The sequence below is a fragment of the Clarias gariepinus genome, chromosome 20 (genome assembly GCF_024256425.1).
Source record: "Clarias gariepinus isolate MV-2021 ecotype Netherlands chromosome 20, CGAR_prim_01v2, whole genome shotgun sequence".
NCBI lineage: Eukaryota > Metazoa > Chordata > Actinopteri > Siluriformes > Clariidae > Clarias > Clarias gariepinus.
Genome location: NC_071119.1, coordinates 22,883,150 through 22,903,983, shown reverse-complemented (window position 1 = coordinate 22,903,983; position 20,834 = coordinate 22,883,150). Strand labels below are relative to the sequence as shown.

The 20,834-nt window shown below is 37.8% G+C and overlaps 1 protein-coding gene across 1 annotated transcript in view; it reads right to left on the bottom strand.

Annotated features, from left to right (window-relative positions):
- Positions 1-20,834, bottom strand: part of lrba (LPS responsive beige-like anchor protein) — a 225,622-nt gene that overhangs the window by 190,601 nt on the left and 14,187 nt on the right. Inside the window, exons 2-19 of the mRNA XM_053479877.1 lie at positions 16,599-16,830; positions 16,383-16,483; positions 14,974-15,069; positions 14,742-14,863; positions 14,523-14,649; positions 14,251-14,370; positions 13,868-14,014; positions 12,570-12,767; positions 12,273-12,406; positions 12,006-12,114; positions 9,010-9,162; positions 7,445-7,613; positions 7,143-7,222; positions 5,534-5,596; positions 4,793-4,890; positions 2,386-2,478; positions 2,032-2,140; positions 1,408-1,489 (exon numbers count right to left, since the gene is read on the bottom strand). Of these exons, the coding sequence (XP_053335852.1) occupies positions 1,408-1,489; positions 2,032-2,140; positions 2,386-2,478; positions 4,793-4,890; positions 5,534-5,596; positions 7,143-7,222; positions 7,445-7,613; positions 9,010-9,162; positions 12,006-12,114; positions 12,273-12,406; positions 12,570-12,767; positions 13,868-14,014; positions 14,251-14,370; positions 14,523-14,649; positions 14,742-14,863; positions 14,974-15,069; positions 16,383-16,483; positions 16,599-16,830 (2,233 nt within the window). The remainder of the gene's footprint in view (positions 1-1,407; positions 1,490-2,031; positions 2,141-2,385; positions 2,479-4,792; positions 4,891-5,533; positions 5,597-7,142; positions 7,223-7,444; positions 7,614-9,009; positions 9,163-12,005; positions 12,115-12,272; positions 12,407-12,569; positions 12,768-13,867; positions 14,015-14,250; positions 14,371-14,522; positions 14,650-14,741; positions 14,864-14,973; positions 15,070-16,382; positions 16,484-16,598; positions 16,831-20,834) is intronic.

The following is a 20,834-nucleotide window of genomic DNA, read 5'->3' as shown; positions in this document are numbered from 1 at the left end:
TAGCTCAGCTCTGCTCTGATTAAAGCGCAACTAAAAAAAAGAACAAAAAGAAACTAAAAAAAAAGAGAATAGAAGGGGAAAAAAAGGGTATCATGAAATTCAACTGCCTTTAATTAAAGCAGTGAGTGTGTCTCCATTCCCCATTTACAAACCTAACTTAATCAAACTTTCATTTTGCTGTAAAACACAAAGAAAGATTGTAACGAGTGTGTGTTAGAATTGTAATGAGTGGAGTTATATTGAGTGTGTGTTAGAATTGTGACGAGTGTATAGTTATAACGAGTGTGTAGTTATAACGAGTGTGTGTTTGGATTGTAAGAAGTGTGTAGTTATAACGAGTGTGTAGTTATAACGAGTGTGTAGTTATAACGAGTGTATAGTTATAACGAGTGTATAGTTATAACGAGTGTGTGTTTGGATTGTAAAAAGTGTGTAGTTATTATGTGTGTAGTTATAACGAGTGTGTGTTTGGATTGTAAGAAGTGTGTAGTTATAATGTGTGTAGTTATAATGTGTATAGTTATAATGTGTGTAGTTATAACAGGTGTATAGTTATAACAAGTGTATAGCTATAACAAGTGTGTGTTTGGATTGTAAGAAGTGTGTAGTTATAATGTGTGTAGTTATAACAAGTGTATAGTTATTATGTGTGTAGTTATAACGAGTGTATAGTTGTTACAAGTGTATAGTTATAACGAGTGTGTGTTTGGATTGTAAGAAGGGTGTCGTTATAATGTGTGTATAGTTATAACAAGTGTGTGCTTGGATTGTAAGGAGTGTGTAGTTGTACTGGATGTGTAGTTGTACTAACTGTGTGTTAGGACTGTAGCAAGTGTGTAATTATAATGCGTGGTTGTTAAGAGTGTGTGTTAGGAGTGTAACGGGTGTGTAGTTATAACGAGTGTGTGTTAGGAGTGTGACGGGTGTGTAGTTATAACGAGTGTGTGTTAGGATTGTGACGAGTGTGTAGTTATAACGAGAGTGTGTTAGGATTGTGACGAGTGTGTAGTTATAACGAGTGTGTGTTAGGATTGTGACGAGTGTGTAGTTATAACGAGAGTGTGTTAGGATTGTGACGAGTGTGTAGTTATAACGAGAGTGTGTTAGGATTGTGACGGGTGTGTAGTTATAACGAGTGTGTGTTAGGATTGTGACGAGTGTGTAGTTATAATGATACAGCGCCCCTGGAGCAGATAGGGTTAAGGGCCTTGCTCAAGGGCCCAATAATGGCAACCTGGTTGCTCTGGGCATCGAACCGCTGATTCCGGTCAGTCGGTTAGCCTCAGCCTCCTGAGCTAACACTGCTCCTTAGCGAGTGTGTGTTAGGACGCTGCTCCATGTGTTGGTTTAAGGTCTAAGTTATACGGTTCCTCTCAGCGATGCGTAGTGTTCGATGTGTGGTCTTACGTGGGTTTTGGATCTTGACAGTAGAGTCGGGTTCAGGATGCTGCTTGTGGATCACCTGCGTGCAGATCTGCTCCGTCAGAACCTGCAGGACCAACAAATAATCAATCAATCAATCAGGATTAACAGAGCCTTAAGTAAAACTGAAAATATAAGTTTGAGCTGGTGTTACTGACATGATGTTACTCAGTCTGCTGTTGGGGGTATTTAGCAGTGTTTGTGGGTGTTTATGTTTGGTTTGGGGGAATTCACCAATGACAGGGCTATTTGTTTTGTGCCCGGCACTAACATTAAGGCGGATGTTGGGTTTTGTTGGTGGTATTAAGGGGCATTAAGCAAGTCAGGGAAATATTAGTTCTGAGGTTTGAGAACATTTATGGAACTGGGGCAATACCAGTAACAGTGAGTGGGTATTTATCGGGTTAAGGATTTTAAACAGGTGATTTTTGTTTCTGTGTATCATTTAGCACTAAGGGGTAAATGCTTTTGCACTTGGGGCATTAAGCAGTGTTCATCATTGTAGTAAATATCGGTGAGTATATATTTCCTTCCATTCTGTTAAATTAGGTAAATTAAATCTCGTTCTCTCAACACTTTTTAGGAATAAAAGTATGAGCGGTCCTCGACCTCGAACAGGACGTTGTAGGTGGTCATGGAGAACTGACTGGCGTGCAGCAGCAGGCGTTCGGTCAGGAGCGAAAACAAACCATGACTCAGCATGACCTCGGACTTCCTCCTGAAACAGGAAATGACATCATCAAACATCATTTTGGGTTAGAATTAGCCACTGAAGTGAACACTGGTCATTTGTGAAATAATAACTAAAAGCTCATTATTATTACTGAATAATCAGACCTAAAAAGTGAAAGTGTCATGTCCTGCGGGTGTGATTTTGTTCTAAAAGTTTTCCAAAGGTTGTGGAGTGAACGTGAGTGAGCATGCGTGAGGCTGCGTGAGGCTGAAATGAAGAGAGAAACTTACTTGGGCTGTAAATGACGGAGGAAATAACCCAAGACTTTCAGCGCCTGCACTCGAATTCCCTCACTTTTAGACGCCAAGAGCTTGTAAATGACCCTGTATTAAAATACACACACTTAAAAAATGCACTTTGTTAAAAAAATGATGATATCAGGTGTTCCTTATATTGTTACACACCAAATTATAAAAGGGAAAAAAAAACATGTTGGTTTTCCTTTTATACAAAACGGTCGCCGTGTAATATTTAACAAAAATACTCCTTAAGGCAAATTTACTGCTAATGATGCACAAATCACCTTAACACACACCAAATAAGGGAAGGGATACACCTCCAAAAATGTACCTTTTTTTTTTTTTTTTTTTTTTTAAGAGTATGTTTGTACTCAGTGTTTGTTTCCTTATTTATTTTCAGCTGTATATTTTATTCTTTATAATGACTAAATAACATTACAATAACATATTATTTTTATATTTTGTAGTTTTTTTATTCTTTCTCCATTATTTCTCATTTAGTGGAGATCAGAATCAGATCTCAGGTTTATCACTAATCGATACAAATAAAATAGGATATTCTATTTATTTTATGTCCTTTATTTATTTAAAAGACTTCAAAACACTAATATTAAAACTAAATACTAACAATAAAAACTATTTGACTAAAATGTTTTTTAAATTAAAAACAAAAATTTGTTTTTTTTATTTCAATGTTCAAATAATGTTAGTCTTTAAATGTAAAAAACAATGGAAAGTAAATCTTTATTTTAATGTTTTAGATAATTGATAGTTATATAAAGTTTCTTTCATTTTTGTGCTTTATTAAAAAAGAAAGAAAGAAAAAAAGAAAGAAAGCACAAATTAAAATGTTTTAAAATATGCCTCTGCCATATTGGATAAAATTATATGAATTTAATTATAGAATTTTATTGTACAAATTATATATCTGACCTGAGTTTTTTTTTTTTTATTCTTAAAATTGTCATTAGACGTAAAACAATTTTATGATTTTTAATCTACTTTTTTCACTTTTTTTTTTTAAATATATACTTTGTATTCTTTCTTCTTCATTTTTCCTTTCCTTTGACTTCTAAACCTCAGTGAACTCTCTCTCCTCGTCCCCGCCCCCAACCCAAACGAGACCTTCCCTGCCTGCTTCCTGATGGCGAGTGTGCGACGGAAGTGTGTGATGGAAGTGTGTTTTTATCGGTGTTGTCAGCTCTAAAATGAAGATTATAGCTGGGGGTTTTACACGCAGAGCGATCCAGACGCCCCCCGCTAGCCTGAACTTTTAACTCCGCGTCTATAAAGGAAAGTATGCGCAGCGCGGATTAAAACAAAAAGCAGCCTGTGAGTTTCCCTTTAACCCAGAGTCTGCATTACTTCAGCTAAATTACACTTTAGCTTTAAAAGAAGAAACACACACACACCTTCGGAACACATTAGTGCTGCGAAACGGAGGTGTCGCGAAATAGCTATACAACAATAAAAACTTAAGTTGTCGGTTTTTCGTTCTTTACTTCATACTGTACATCACTGTTTATTTAACATTATCTTAGTTTTAAACAAATTAGAATGTATCTCTATACCTATATCGTTTAATTTATTATTAACAAATGTAAAAACTATTTTATTTTATCACAATATGGACCTGTGCAATTATTTAATGGCTTCAATTTATTACAGGTAATATATACATGTAGTTGGGAATTTATGTAGAATTTGTCATGTTAAATATCTTTTCATTGTTTTAAAAATGTCTGCGTTGCTAATTATTGTTAAAAGTTTATTTTTGTCGTTATTTGCTGTTTGCCTCGATAAATATGTTTTGAATTTATGATGGTACGTTTAATAGTTACATATATCGCAGTTTAAATCGCAATATGTTTCAAAATAATCGCAATGCAATTATTTCAATTAAATTATGCAGCGCTAATTATAAACCATGTTAAATGCTATTAACATAGTTACTTTTTTTATCTTTAACTTAATGTAATATAAAAAATATTTTACATTTGTATGGAAAAGTTTACAGTTTTTAAAGTGGTATTTTAGTACAAATAATTCTATGTTTTAATAAATCTATTAACCTATAAATCAATTTATCCTTACTATATATAAATATAAAATTCACTGACAAAAATACATTTATTTGTAAAATCATTTTTAAAGTGCATATTCAACTTCAACAATTATTATTTTTACTATATCTATCTAAATTTATATGATCTATTACTTAAAATCTTTTGTAAAGTTGAGTGTGATAAATCAAAAAAATATTACAACAATTTTCCGTTTTAAGCGTTTTAGTGTGACTTGGCCCGGTAGGTTGGACATGTCCATCCCCGTGAGAGTCTGCTTATTAAAACCGAAATCAAATCTCAGTTCCGTCATGACGAGGATGGGTTTGGCTCACCGGATGCCGTTACGCTGATCGAACGCCTGCACCATGGAAGTTGGGTGTTCGGACATCAACGCCACGAGCAGCTGCAGGACGTCCATCAGGTTATCATCCTGCAACAGACAGACACACGAGAGATAAAACAAACTGATGATCATTCATATAAACACAACGCACCAACGAGACTCTACGCCATGAGACAGAAACGATTGTTTTTTTAATTATTTTTTATATAATCGTTGAAATAACTAGTGACAGGACCTTCCAGCTAATCAGACAGTATACACTACATCCCATCAGATGTGTCACTAGGTGTGTTTTCATTTTACAAGAGTGGACGTGACTGGCCGAGCAGGAGCAGGAACAGAAGTGTGTGAAAACAAACACACTGATTACTAAACTCTGGAAATGATAATAGAGTCAAGAGTCCTATATTAATGTGTGTATTTGTGTGACAGAAGCAAAAAAAATCACTAATTAAAGAGAAATTATTCCTGAACTCAGATGAAAGAAAAATATATATTTTTGTACTTTGTTTAAACCTTGGGCGCCATCTAGAGGAGAAAAAGTACAAAAGACCAAGAAAAAAAATTCTGATCTCACAGTGTGTTCATGTGACGTTACTGTTAGAAGAGGTGTGTGTGTGTGTGTGAGTGAGTGAGTGAGTGAGTGAGTGTGTGTGTGTGTGTGTGTGTGTGTGTGTGTGTGTGTGTGTGTGTGTGTGTGTGTGTGTGTGTGTGTGTGTGTGTGTGTCACCTCGTGCATAGTGAGCAGGTAGTTTAGGATGCTCTGCAGCTCATCTTCCTTGACTCCTGAATCCTGCAAGTCACACAAGTATTTCTTTTAATGCGTTATTACCATTATAGTAATAATAGTGATAAGTTGTAATTGTAATAGTACTAATGGTGATCTGTTGTAGTAATAGTAGTTAGATTATTAGGAGTAGTAGTAATTAGTAATATTTGTATGCTTATTAGTATATGTTGTTATTATTGTTGATGTTAGTAGTTAGAAGAGTAGTAGTAGTAGTAGTAGGAAGACTAGGATAATTCTTATTTGTACTAGAAGCAAATTTAATATCAGTACTTATTACCAGTAGCAGCTGTAGTAATAACAGTAGTGTTAATACAATTGTTGCTAGGAAATTTATTCAAAATATAAGCAATATGCGTAAGTTTACTAATATTAATAGTAGTAGTAAAGTAATAATAATAAGACTGTTATTACTCTGATAACTTATTTGTAGTAAAAGCAGAATAATATTATATGTTTAGAAGTAGTAGTAGTTTAAGTAAAAGTAATTATAGTACTTATATAGTACTATACTCTACTATAGTAGAGTTTTTATTATTAGGATAATTTTTTGTACTAAAAACAAGATCAGTATTAGTATTGACCTTGACCTTTTGTTGGTGGATAAAGCAGTAATTATTTCAAGCATAATTCTTATTTGTACTAGTAGCACGATTAATATTATAATTGCTATAAGTTAAGCACTAGTAGTTATAAGAGTAGTAATATTATTAGCAGAATTCTCATTTGTGTTAAAAGCCAGATTAAGTGTACAAAAGTATAGTACTATAGTAGTATGTATAGTAAGACTACATAAGCATATTATTACTAGGATAATTTTTATTTGCATTAGAAGAAAGACTAATAATAGTATGTTTAGTACTAATAATAGTAAGACTATTCTTATGATAACCATTTGTACTAGAAGCAAGATTAGTATTAGTTTAGTAATAGTAGTCTTAATATAATAAACACTAGTAAAATCATTTCTCTTAGAAATAATAGTACTATTAATACTCATAGAAGGAAACATAGCAGCACTAATAGTACTAGTTAGACTTGTATTACTAAGATTTTATGTACTGTAGCAGTGAGATTAGTATTATTGTGAATATTACTATCAGTTATTACTGTCACATTATTACTAATAGTAGAATTAATAGTACTAATAACTATTATTACTGGGGTTATTATTTGTAGTAGTAAGAGTAGTATTAATATTAGTAAAAATAGTAATACTAATGGTACCCAAAGTAGGAGTAGTAGTAGTAGTGGTAGAATTATTATCATTTTCTGTAGTATCTAGTAGTTAGTAGTAGTAAGTTGAGTTTTAGATCAGTATTACTATTGGTTGTGGTATTAATAGCAGTAAAAAAAGTTTCTTTTATGTTGTGTGTCTGTATGCACAAGCAAATAAACCAATATGTAAATTAAGACTAATAGAAAAAACCGTGGCAGCAGATGGTGTCGGTGGAAAAAAACAAACAACACTCTGATGATGGCTGAATGTATAATGTGTTTAGATATACTGTACAAGATAAGAGTGTGCAGTGTGTGCGTGTTTGTGTTTCACCTTCATAATGAGCTGCTTGACGAAGAGCAGCAGGAACGCTCTGAGAGCGTGGATCTCCTTCTGAACGGGCCTCGGACCATCTATAATCCGAACACACATGGCAGAGGTGATGATTATAATAATAAAAATAATAATAATAATTATAATAATAATTGCGACACTGTGCTTCTGTACGTAAAGATAGCCTGAGGATGGTAATACGACGTGGTAAATTTTCCAAAACGGCAAAATTAATAAAAATCTACTGAATAGGTGACTACATTGGACTATTTTTTACTACAAGTGTGTGTGCATGTGCATACCGAGGCCTTTAGGCATCACTCCGCTGCGGTCCTGTGGATTAACCACCCAGTAGTAATATTTAAGCGTGTGCATGACCTGGAGCACGGTCCCCACCCGGCGCACGGCGTTGTAGATCGTCACTGTGCTGATAAACTCGGTGGCCAGATACGTGTACAAGACCTGCTGCACCTGCAGGCACACACACACACACACACATTATAATCACAATTAGGATCATTATTCTAATAAAATTAATATTAGTTCACGACTCCTACTACTACTACTTACTAGTAATAATTATTAAGATTAACAATAGGATCTTTAGTACTAATAGTAATAGTTGTAGTAATAGTACTACTGGTATTGTTAATATTTATAGCAGTGGTGGTAGTAGCAGTAGTAGGAAAGATATTGGAATTCATATTAGTATGGCTAATACTGGTAGAAATAGTAGTAACAAATACTATTATTATTATAAATACTAGCAGTAGTATTTGTAGCAAAGTCATTATCATCAGTGGTACTGTAGTAGATAATTTGTCTTTATACTAAAAGCAAAATGAATATTAGGATGGTTCTTACTAGTAGTAGTTGTAGTAATTGTACCAGCAGTAGTAAGACTAGTACGGTTAGTGTTACTATTTCTTCCTTCTACGAATACTAATGGAATTATTATTTTCTAATTTAATTAGTGTACTACTATGAGTACTAATTTTACTTGTACTACTCTTACTACTACAAATATTGATTATTGTAGTAATGGTCTTATAAGTAAAATTAGTACTCAGAGTAGTAAGCTAATTTAATTAGAAAATAATAATTACATTAGTACTCGTAAAAGGAGAAAATAGTAGCACTAACCGTACTAGTTAGACTAGTATTAACAATTAATAATTACTACTACCATTACAATTATATCATATCATAATTTATAATTGTAGCAGTAGTAGTACGAGTATAATTAGTAGGAGTAGTAGTAAGATCATTTTTCTTGGAAATAATAGTACTCGTAAAAGGGAAAATAGCAGCACTAATGGTACCAGTTAGACTTGTATTAATAGGATTTTTAGTATAATTATGAATATTACTGTCTGTATAAGAGTAGTAGTAAGAGTAGTATTAATATGATTAATACTAGTAGAACTCGTTAGCCCATTAGTAATAGTTAATAGTAGAAGTCGTAATACTAACAGTACTTTTTCTACTAGTATTAATCATGTAAATACTACTCTTACTACTGCTACCATATACTAAAATTCTATTAATACTAGTCTAACTAGTTAGCTCGTTAGTAATAGTAGAAGTAGTAATACTAACAGTACTAGTTAGACTAGTATTAATAGAATTTTAATATATTGTAACAGTAAGATTAGTACTATTATGATTATTACTATCTTTAGTAGCTATATTATTATTATTAGTGGAAATAGTAGCATTAATAGTATTATGTAATAGTGTATTAAATGAAAATAAGGTCTAATTTGCTTAGGTCAATAATAACACGAGCAAAGAGAGACCATCTGAAATAAGCGCTACTATTATTAGCTGTACTGGCATCTGTGTGTGTGTGTGACATCTATCTCACCTTTGCTGGTGTGTGTATCCAGATGGCTGGGTTGAACAGGATGTGATCACACAGCTGTTTGAGCAGTAAGATGCCGTGGGGCAGGTTACTCAGATACCGAGCGAATGACAAGACGATGTCCAGCACGGGTCTCGTTACGTGGACTTTGGAAGACTACATACACACACACACACACATCCACACACACACACACACACACACACACACACACACACACACAGACACACAAGGAGGTATAGTTACTTCACTAGTTTGGTTATCTAGGACAACATTAGCCTGAATGTACGGTCAGCATAATTACAGCACAAAGTCAACCTCATGTTGCATAATGCTAGCATGAGCTTAGCATGAAGTTAGCTAGTAAGTATTGACGTGAGCTGGAACTGACGACGCCATTTAGTACCAATTAGTAAAAAATAATCAGTGTCCAATAATCATAAAGTGTCTATTATCCATAATGCATTATAAATTAAAAAAACACTATCAAACAGAGGTGTTGGTAGTACAAATAGCAATACTCTACTGTAGTGGCAACAGCAGGAAGACGTAACATTAGTAATGGGAGCACTGTGGTGTAAGTAGTAATAGAAGTAATATCAGCAGTAGTAAAAATAGTAGCGAGATCAACACAAGTCATATTATACTGTACAATATTATTACTACATACTAATTAATAGTTGTAGTAGTAATAACAGTCCGTTATAGTGGTAGCAAAAGCAGTAGAAATCTGAAGCGTAGAAGTGGAGCAGTAACAGTAGAAGTCACAGCAGTAGCAATGACAGAGGAATAGCAGCTGGGGTATTATAATAAGAGTAGTACTAATAGAAGGAATAACAATAGTAAAATTAATATTAATAGTAAGGCTAATACAATTAGTAAGATAAGTGATAAGAGTAGGAGTAGTAGTAATAGCAGTTCTAGTAATTATTAGTAAAACAGTAATAGTAATACTAATGGTAGAAAAAGAAGTAGTAGCAGTAATATTAGTAATAGGAATCGATGGAACAATAGAAATAATGAAAGAAGTAGGAATAGCACTAGGACTAGTATTAATTTAGTAGTATTACTACAGTAGTAGTACTATAATAGGTGTAGAAGTGAGAATAGCAGTAGGAAAAGAAGTAGTAGAAGCAAGGATACTAGCAGTGTCAATTGTAATGTAAGTAGTAGTAAAAGTAGGTGTAGCGGTTGGAAAAGAAACACTAGTAGACTTATGAATAACTATAGGAATAGCAGTAGTAATATAAGTAGTATAACTATAGTAGTAATTGTCCTGTAAGAAAAAGTAGAAAAAGTTAAAGAGCAGTAGAAAAATAAGTACTAGTAAAAGTAGGAATAGCACTAGTGTTATTCCTAACTTCTTCTAGTACTGCAATAGCAGTAATCCTAGGAAAAGTAGGAATAGCAGTAGGAACAGAGAGTGATAAGAGTAATAGCAGTAATATTAGTAGTATTACTACAGTACTGGTCATACTGTAAGTAGCAGTAGAAGGTAAATGGCAGTAACGAAAAGAAGTATTAGTAAACGAAGGAAAAGCAGTAGTAATAGCAGTAACAGTAGTATTACTATACTAGTTATACTATAATTAGTAGTAGTAGTTGCAGTAGGAAAAAGAGGCAGTAGAAGTAGTAGAAGGAGGTATAGCAGGAATACTATTTAATAGCAGTAATACTACTGCTATTACTACTGTTATTTCTAACTTCCACTAGTAATAGCAGTAATCCCAGGAATAGCAGTAGGAACAGAAGTAGGAAAAGTAAAAGTAAAAATAACAATAGGAATAGCAGTAGTAATAGCAGAGTAATACTACTGTTTAATAGCACTAATACTACCTCTACTAGTAACAGTAGTAATCCTAGGTAAAGTAGGAATAGCAGTCGGAACAGAATTAGTAAGAATAGGAATAACAGTAAATCAGTAGTATTACTATAGTAGTAGTTGTACTGTAGGTAGCAGTAGGAAAAGTTGAATAGCAGTAGGAAAATAAGTACTACTAAAGTAGGAACAGGAGTACTAATAGGAGTTATACTACTATTTAATAGCAGTTATACTACTGCTATTACTTCTGTTATTTCTAACTTGTACTAGTACTGTAGACAGAAAAATAGACAAACAGAGAGTGATAACAGTAATAGCAGTAATATTAGTAGTATTACTACAGTGGTAGTCATACTGTAAGTAGCAGTAGAAGTTAAATGGCAGTAACGAAAAGAAGTATTAGTAGACGTATGAATAGTAGTAGTAATAGCAGTAACAGTAATATTACTATACTAGTCATACTGTAATTAGTAGTAGTAGTTGCAGTAGGAAAAAGAGGCAATAGTAGAAGAAGGTATTACAGTAGTAATAGCAGGAATACTATTTAATAGCAGTAATACTACTGCTATCACTACTGTTATTTCTAACTTCCACTAGTAATAGCAGTAATCCCAGGAAAAGCAGCAGGAAAAGTAGAAGTAGAAATAAAAAAGGAATAGCAGTAGTAATAGCAGAGTAATACAATTGTTTCATAGCACTAATACTACTGTACCTTTACTAGTAAAAGCGGTAATCCTTAAAATAGAAGTAAAAATAGTAGTAGGAAAAGAGGGACCAGTAGAAGGAGGAATAACAGAAATACTATTTAATAACATTAATACTACCGCTAATACTACTGGTATTCCTACTTCTACTAGTAATAGCAGTAATCCTAGGACTGTCAGTAGAAACAGGAGTAGTTGAAGTAGGAACAAGGACAATAGTAATCGCAGTAATATTATCAGTATTATTGCAGTCGTAGTCGTAAGTATTAGTAGAAGTTGAATAACAGTAGGAACAGAAGTATTAGCATCTGTAGTAAGAAATACTGCTGCAGTAGAAAAAATGAGTAACAGCAGGTCATAAACCTGGTCAAATATGAAGTTTTAATTAACCCTGAGAGAACACCACACACACTCTTACACACACACTCTGTTCCTCGTTAGTGTGAGGAAGAAGTGAGCGTGTGCAGACTGACCTTCTCCAGGGAGTATCCCATGACGAGGAAGCCCTTACAGGCCAGGATCTGCTCCTGCATCGCTACTGACGACTTCAACAACTCCAACAGGAACGACAGCAGAGTGCAGCTGTAACACAACAAACACACACACACACACACACACATAAATCAGCTATACAATGTGCTCAGATTATTGTCATTATTACTGTTATTATTATTTCTGTGGGTTTATGTTTCAGAGCACCGAAGTTGTGTGTGTGTGTTTGTGTGTGTGTGTTTGTTTACGAGACAGAGGTGTCAGGCTCCTCGCTGTTCGGCTGCACAAAGTCCAGCTGAGTGAAGAGAGGGAAGAGAACCTGCACTCCTCCTATAGAGTGAACAGCACTCTGCACCGAGTGAGTGACCACAGCCTTTACATCCTAGAGTGTGTGTGTGTGTGTGTGTGTGTGTGTGTGTGTGTGTGTGTGTTTGGGAAAGAGAGAGAGAGACATTAATTACAGTAAGCATACAGCTCACGGAAGAGATTTGAGAAAAAAAGTACTGTCTGTGTGTGTGTGTGTGTGTGTGTGTGTGTGTGTGTACCTGCAGCATCAGGGCATGAGGAGAGTGTATGAAGATGGACGTGTTGTCTCTGGGCGATGACTCGAGGCACAGCTGGGCGTCTGTAGCGCGGGGGTTGTAGGTGAAGGCGATGCTGCCGCTCAGTTTTCCGTCGTACAGCAGAGACTTGTGATGATCCGCAAACAGCAGGTCGCTTTCGGCTTTATACCTAAACACGCCCTGAGAGACAGAGAGACAGACGGACAGAGGTGATGTTGTTTTCCTGTTCCTTTTCTTTGTTTTCTTGTACTGTTTGTCTTTATATGACTTTTAGCCTAATTTGCTTTGGGAACAGAGTGTTATTCAGTCACGGCATCCTGCTAGAAAAAAAAAAGCATGAACATAAACTTAAAGAACAGGGGAGAACGGAGGAGGGCGGAGGGATCAGGTGTGTGAGACGGAGAGCTAAAGACAGAAAATAAGGAGAGAGAGAGAGAGAAAGAGAGAGAGAGAGAGAGAGAGAGAGAGCTAGGGAAAGACAGCAGGAAAAGGTACAAGAAATAAAGAGAGGGATAGATAGACAGAAAGACGGACAGACAGACAGACTAATAGTTAGAGAGACAGATAAACAAACAAATAAATAGATAGACAGACAGACAGACTAATAGATAGACAGATGGACGGACAGACCGACTAATAGATAGACAGACAGACTAATAGTTAGACAGACAGACAAAAAAATAGATAGACAGACAGACAGGCAGAATAATAGATAGACAGATAAATTGACAGATGGATAGATAGATAGATAGATAGATAGATAGATAGATAGATAGATAGATAGATAGATAGATAGATAGATAGATAGATAGATAGATAGATAGATAGATAGATAGATAGACTAATAAATAAAAAGGCAGCTAGACAGATAAACAGACAGACAGACTAATAGTTAAATAAACAGATAGACAAATAAATAGATAGATAGATAGATAGATAGATAGATAGATAGATAGATAGATAGTTGAAGACAGGAAGAGGCAGTAGTAGAGGCAGGCAGACAGAGAGAGAGAGAGGGAGAGAGAAAGACAATAAGAGACAGATGCATAGAAAGAGAAATGGAGAGACAGACTAAGAGGAAGAGAAAGAGATGAGGAACGATAAATGGAAGGCGAATTAGACAGAGGGATCAAGTGTGTGAGATAGACAGCTATAGAGAGAGAGAGAGAAAGAGAGAGAGAGAGAGAGAACAAGGACAAGAGAGAGCAAAAAAATTAACATAAATATAAAGATATGTGTGTGTGTGTGTGTGTGTGTGTGTGTGTGTGTGTGTGTGTTACTTTGTAGGAGGGGCCTAGCTGATAGATGGCGAAGATCTGTGCGGCGTTGAGTTCGGTGTTGAACACGTACACCGCCCCCATCTGGCCACAAAACACGCGGTTAGCGTCCGCCGTCTCCGCCGAGCCCAGGAAACATTTATCAAACGTCTGTTAGCACGAGAGAGACAGAGAGAGACAGAGAGAGAGACAGAGAGAGAGACAGTGAGAGTTGTCTAAGTGGGTCTCAGCAGTGTAACCCATCATACATAGCTTTCATACGCGGGGCGTTCGAATCAAAACGGGACTTCTGAAGTCTTGTGTAAACGTCGATCATGAGGATGTCTGTCTCAGTCCCGGTTTGACTTGAACGCCCCTGGTTCTGAGGCGTTTGACCCGACTCTGACCTCACTGGTGTTGACGAACCACGCGAGCTCTCCGGATGACATCAGCTCTCCGTTCACATAGCAGCTAATCTCGCTGTTCTTCCAGCGATGGTAGATGTGTACGATGGTCACCATGTACCACTAAAACACACACACACACTTTCTTTAATACATGGATAATTTTTTGTTGTGTAAGAGATATAAACACCTCTGAATCACACACTCCTTGTCGCTGCCTATGAAGCCCCGCCCCACGGAGTGTTTTATTATTTGATAGGGGTGAAATGTTTTACCTTCTGGGGTTTGAAGTCGAACTTGACGCAGTGCTGGACTCCTTTCCCTTTGGCCTTCAGCGCGGTAACGATCAGACATCCGCCGACGAAATGGGCCGAATAACCCATACCTTTACTCGTCCGAAAACTACAAGGAGGAGACGGGAAGTCTCTCTTAGTGTCAGGAAGAGACGAAAACATCATACTATAGATCCTCAGTGGTGAAATGTAGAGACTCACCAGTACAGGTACGGCTTGTCTTTGTCTACGTTGATGTTGCTCATTGGATCCAGACGCAGCCAGGTGTGGAAGGTGAAGCCGTTCTGGTACGGCCATTTAGCGATGGGTGGAAGTGCTATAGCCTGATATTTAAACACACACACACACTTAGAAAACCGTGCAGCCAGGGTCAACTCAAAACATAAAAGTCAAAGGTCACTGTTTGTTTGTTTGTGTGTTGTGATGCACTCACCGCCGCGCTCTTTCCAGGAAAAGTGAAGAACGCGTCAGGGCCGGAGCGATGAGCCATGGACTTCAACACCGACAGCAGCTTCACAGCGTGAGGAGGCTGGGGCGGGGGGCGGGTGTAGGAGAAACAAGGAAAAGGGAGAGAGAGAGAGAGAGATGTCAAAATGAGAAGGAGGAAGAAGAGAGGGAGTGAGAGCAAAATAAAAAGAAGGAAGAGGAAGAAGTAAGAGAAAGAGGGCAAATGAGAAGGACGGAGAAAAAAGGAAGGGCAAAATGAAAAGGAACGAAGAAGAAAAGAGTGGGTGGCAAAATGAGAAGGGGGAAGAGTAAGAGAGGAAGAGCAAAATCAAAAGACACCAAGAGCAAGAAGAGAGGGCAAAATAAATAAGAGGAAGAGAGGACAGGCAAAATGAAGAAGGAGGAAGAAATGGGGGAAATTAAAAGGAGAAAGATGAATAGAAGAGAAAATAAAAAAGGAGGAAGAGAAAAAAAAGGGAGGACAAAGCAAAAAGGGGGAAGAAGAAGATAAAGGGAGCAAAATGAGAAGGGGGAAGAGGAAGAGAGGAAGGGCAAAATAAAAAAAAATGAAGAGTAAGAAAGGAAGGGGAAGCCAAAAAGGAAGAAGAAGTAGAAGGAAAGAGGAAGGGCAAAATGACAGGAAACGAAGACAAGAAAGAAAGGGGAAAATAAAAAGGAAGAAGAAAAAGAAGAGAGGAAGGGGAAAGAAATTGGAAGAATGGGCAAAATGAGAAGGAGGAAGACGGGGAAAAAAGAAGGAGGGCAAGATCAAAAGGAACAAAGAGAAAGAAAGGAAGGGGAAAATTAAAAGGAAGAAGAAGAGGGGGGATTTAAAGGAGAAAGATGAATAGAAGAAAAAATTAGGAAAAAAGGAAAAAAGGGAGGGCAAAGCAAAAAGAGTGAAGAAGATGATAATAGAGGGGGCAAAATAAAAAATGAGGAAGAAGAGAGGTAGGAAAAATTAAGAAGAAAAAGAAGAAGAAGAAAAGAGGGAGGGCAAAATGATAAGGAGAAAGAGGAATAGGAAGAAGAGAAAGGGGCAAAATCAAAAGGAGAAAGAGGGGGAAAAGAGAGAGTAAAGTAAGAAAATAAAGATGAAGGAGAAGAATGAGGACATGGAAGGAAATAAAAGAAGTAAAAGAGAAGTGGACATAAATAAAAGGGAAGGAATGATGAGGAAATACAGAATGAAGAGGAATGAGAAATGGATGAAGGATGAGAATAAAATGAGGGAGTAGAGAGAGAGAGAGAGAGATTAAACACAACAAAGGAGAGAATGAGAAATGATGAAGTTCGTAGATACACACTGTATATATTTATAATAAATAAATAAATAAATAAGTAAATAAAATAAAACACAGTTAAAGATGAAAGAGAGAAGTGAGGGATGCGTACCCACTGTCCTTTCTCTCCCTGCAGTTTACTGAAATAGAGCTTCAGCTCCTTCACTGTGATGCTGTAACTCGCCAAAACACCCAGCATGTCCACCAGCAGGTCTGAGACACACACACACACACACACACACACACACACACACACAGAGATCTCATAAATATTACAGCAGTATTTACACACCGGCCCCGCCTTTATCGTCCCCGAGCGGCGCGTCACCTGCGATCATACTGTCCATCCTGTCTATCCTCTGCAGGACGAGTGTGATGAGACCGACGTCGGTGCAGGCCTGCAGGTTCCTCACGCTCTTCTTCAGCACGGCCGTGAACATGCTCCACACCTCCGCCTGACACGTGACCTCACACTTATCCAGCAGGTCCACCATGCATGTGATGCTCTCTGTCTCCTGGATGATGAAGTTCATCTCCAGGTCAAACTGACCGCCGACCAGCTGCACAGACACATGGGGAGAGAGAGACAGAGGGTCAGAAAGAGAGACAGGGTCAGAGGGAGAGAGACAGGGTCAGAGGGAGAGAGACAAGGACAGAGGGAGAGATGTGACAGTTCTTGTGACTTATTTCTAAGCTTTGGCAAAATGAAAGTAAATATTTGTCATGACAATAAAGCACCTTTCATCCTTGAGAGAGGGAGGTAGAGAGAGAGACACAGGGAGAGTTACACAAAGATATCGAAGGACACACATGCAGAGAAACACGGAGACAAAGAGACAGGAAAAAAAGTAGAGATGCAGAGAGGCACAAAGAGAGACACAGGATTGGAAAAGGACCAGAGAGACAAAGACACAGAGGCACACTAAGAGAAGCAGAGAGAGAGACACAGAGAAAGAAAAAGAGAAACAAGGGACACAGAGACACTGAATCACAAAAAGATAAAGAAAGACAGTCACAGGGAGACAGACAAAGAGAGACAATAAGAGATGCAGAGACATAGCAAGACACAGGTGCAAAGGGATGCAGAAAGACACAAAGACTTTAGCGAGACACAGATGCAGAGAAGAGAGACACCGAAACATAGTAAGACACAGACACAAAGCGGGACACACAGAGACATAGTGGGACACAGATGCAGAGACACAAAGAGACAGACATAGCAAGACACAGATGCAAAGAGAGTCAGGGATACACAGAGACGTAGCGAGATACAGATGCAAAGAGACACAAAGACAAAGAAGGACACAGAGACATAGCAGGACACGGACGCGAAGAGACGCAGAGACATAGCAGGACACAGACGCAGAGACACACTGAGATGTAGCGAGATACAGATGCAAAGAGACACAGAGACAAAAAGGGACACAGATGCAGAGACACAGAGAGACAGACATAGCAAGACACAGAGACGTAGAGAGACACAGAGATGTAGCGAGACACAGATGCAGAGACTTAGAAACATTTTGAGACACAGATGCAGAAAGAAGCGGAGACATAGCAAGACACATGCAGAAAGACACAGAGACATACCGAGAGACAGATGCAGAGGGGCACAAAAACATAGTGAGACACAGGTGCAGGGAGACGCAGAGAGACACAGACACAGCGAGACACAGGTACAGGGAGACGCAGAGAGATACATAGACATAGCAAAGAGACACAGAGAAACAGAGATATAGCAAGACACAGATGCAGAGAGACACAGAGTTGTAGCGAGACACAGATGCAGAGAGACACAGAGACGTAGCAAGACAGATCCAAAGAGACACAGAGACGTAGCGAGACACATGCAGAGATACACAGAGACGAAGAGAGACACTGATGCAGAAAGACGTGGAGACATAGGGAGAGAGATACATAGACATAGCAAGACAGATGCAAAGAGACACAGAGAGACACAGAGATATAGCAAGACACAGATGCAGAGAGACACATAGTTGTAGCGAGACACAGGTGCAGAAAGACGCAGAGAGACAGATTCAGAGACACAGATGGAGACCGACGCAGACAGAAAAATAGAGTAAGACAGATTAAAAGGCACATAAAACAGTCTACACAAGTCAACAAACACAAACAAAATAAGCCCCAGTAATTAAATAAATAAACACAGCTGGAACAACAGAACGTGAAAGGGAATAGACTGAAAAAAAAATTAAAAAAAAAAATAGGGGGAGAAAGTCAAAGAGCAAAACAAAAAGAAGAGAAGTAGCTAAACAAACTCATTCCTCATGTTTTTTTTAAACATGACACAAGGAGACAAACATCAAACACTGAAGTTTTTTCTGCATAAATGCACTCAGCCACAGCGCCCTCTAAAGGCCCAAAAACACTCATCCAGATAAAAACACCCAACGCTCACAGCCTGGCTTAAGTGCTGCTGGTCATCCGGTCGCCGTCATTATCTAAATGGAGCGCTGCACAGGAAGTGGGGGAGCAGCATACAGGAAGTGACTCTCATTAGGACGATTTACAAAAGAAAGCGGAGGACCACAGTTTGAGTTTGAGCTTCACTTCTTCTCTTACACTTTTTACTTACATTTATTAATATCGCACAAGCAGTGCGAATATCACACTTCGCCTTTAAAAACGCTAAAATTAACACGCTAACAGCAAATACAGTCGAGCAAAGTCACACATCAGGCCTGGCTCGAGATCTGGTTTATATTCTACAACTACTACATCAGTATCGAACTGCTCTGTTCCTTTAAATTTTAGATTAGATATTTACAGGGAGGAGAAAAAAAACTCGCTGTTACAGATAACGCTAATCTCCGTAACGTAATAAATCCTGAGCAGATGCTGCACTTAAAATGGTGCCAAATAAAAAAAAATGAACAAATGCAAACAAAATACAACATGTCCCCGACTTACGAGCACGTTTCTAAGTGGGATTCGTTCGCAAGTCCGACAAAGTGAGACTTGTACACCTTTGACACGGATATACAATGTAAAGCATTTAAAGAAAATGAATAAATTAAATAAACACAAGGTCTTTTGTTATGGTTCCGCATTATACTCTTACAAGACTGAGACACAGAGATTATTCACCATCAGGACAGACGTTTTCTATCATCATGCTCCCAGACTGATTCATACATACAGACGTTTATACCGGACTTTAGAAATTTTATACATTCATTTACGCACTGAAAATATTGTATATAATTGTAGATATTGGTATCTGGTGCGCTGGAAGCTACTTCCGTGATTCATTCGCAATACCGTTCGTATCTGCGGAAATTCGTAACTCGGATGTTCGTAAGTCGGGGAAAACCTGTACACCACCCGGTTCAGCTGCATCAGGTTATTTAACCCCATTATCCTGTGTGGTCGGGACATTGTTACTCTGATTTATAAGGGATAAAATGTTGTCCTGCATCAAGCAAAAAAAAAAACAGCTAAGGAGATTTACTGAAACTACTGAAATTATGTTAAAGAAGTGTAAAATGATTAAACGTTATTGAACCATGGAACTAGAGAGCATCAAGACTGGACTTTGAAGTGATGGAAAAAGGTCCAGATGAGTCCAGATGAGTCCAGATGAGTCCAGATAAGTTCTAGTCCAGAGCGATGCGAGTGTCAGAAGAGGGAAATATAACCATTAGCTAGCGAGCTAACCCCGGGGATGTGTGTCTTTATACTTTCATTTTATTTATTCAATTATATGTTTGTTTATTTTTCCTTGGCGCAATGTTCGCAGAGTTAGAAGCTTCAATCGAGGGAGGAATCTCTTCATCTGAGAAACATCCGCACCTCGAAACACAGCAGCACAAATTCTGGGGTTAACAGGACGTCCTGGTGTAAACCGTCTTCCTGTGTGAGGTATGCGAGACGGTCCGCAAGTGTCTGCTTCCTGAGAGTGTGTGAGTGAGTGTGTGTGTGTGATTAGAGGAATCACTTTGTACTGCGTCCCATGTGCACGCTTGGAGACGAGGACAAACCCAGGACAGGATTTACACAAGTACAGGCTCTACAACTTCAGCTGCGGCCGAGGACAACAAGCAACATCACACAATTACACACACAGCAGCTACAGGAGAACCGTAGAGTTACATCATCATCATCATGATCAGGTTTTAAGACACTCAATCTTTTTGAAAGAGACAGACAGAGAGACAGAGAGACAGACAGAGAGAGAGAGAGAGACAGGTATAGAAAGAGCTATAAAGAGAGACAGAGAAATACAAACAGATACAGAGACAGACAGACCGACAGATGGAGAGAGACAGACCAACAGGCACAAAGAGACAGACCAACAGCTACAGACAACGATTGACAGACAGACCGGCAGACAGACAGACAGACAGAGACAGACAGAGAGACAGACCGACAGATACAGACAGACACAAAGACATAAAGACAGACAGACAGACTGGTGACATAGACAGAGATCTACAGACAGAGACAGACAGATGCAGGGAAAGACAGACAAACAGAAAGAAAGAAAAACAGACCGACAGACAGACACAGCAAAAAACAGGCAAACAGAGAAACAGAAAGAGAC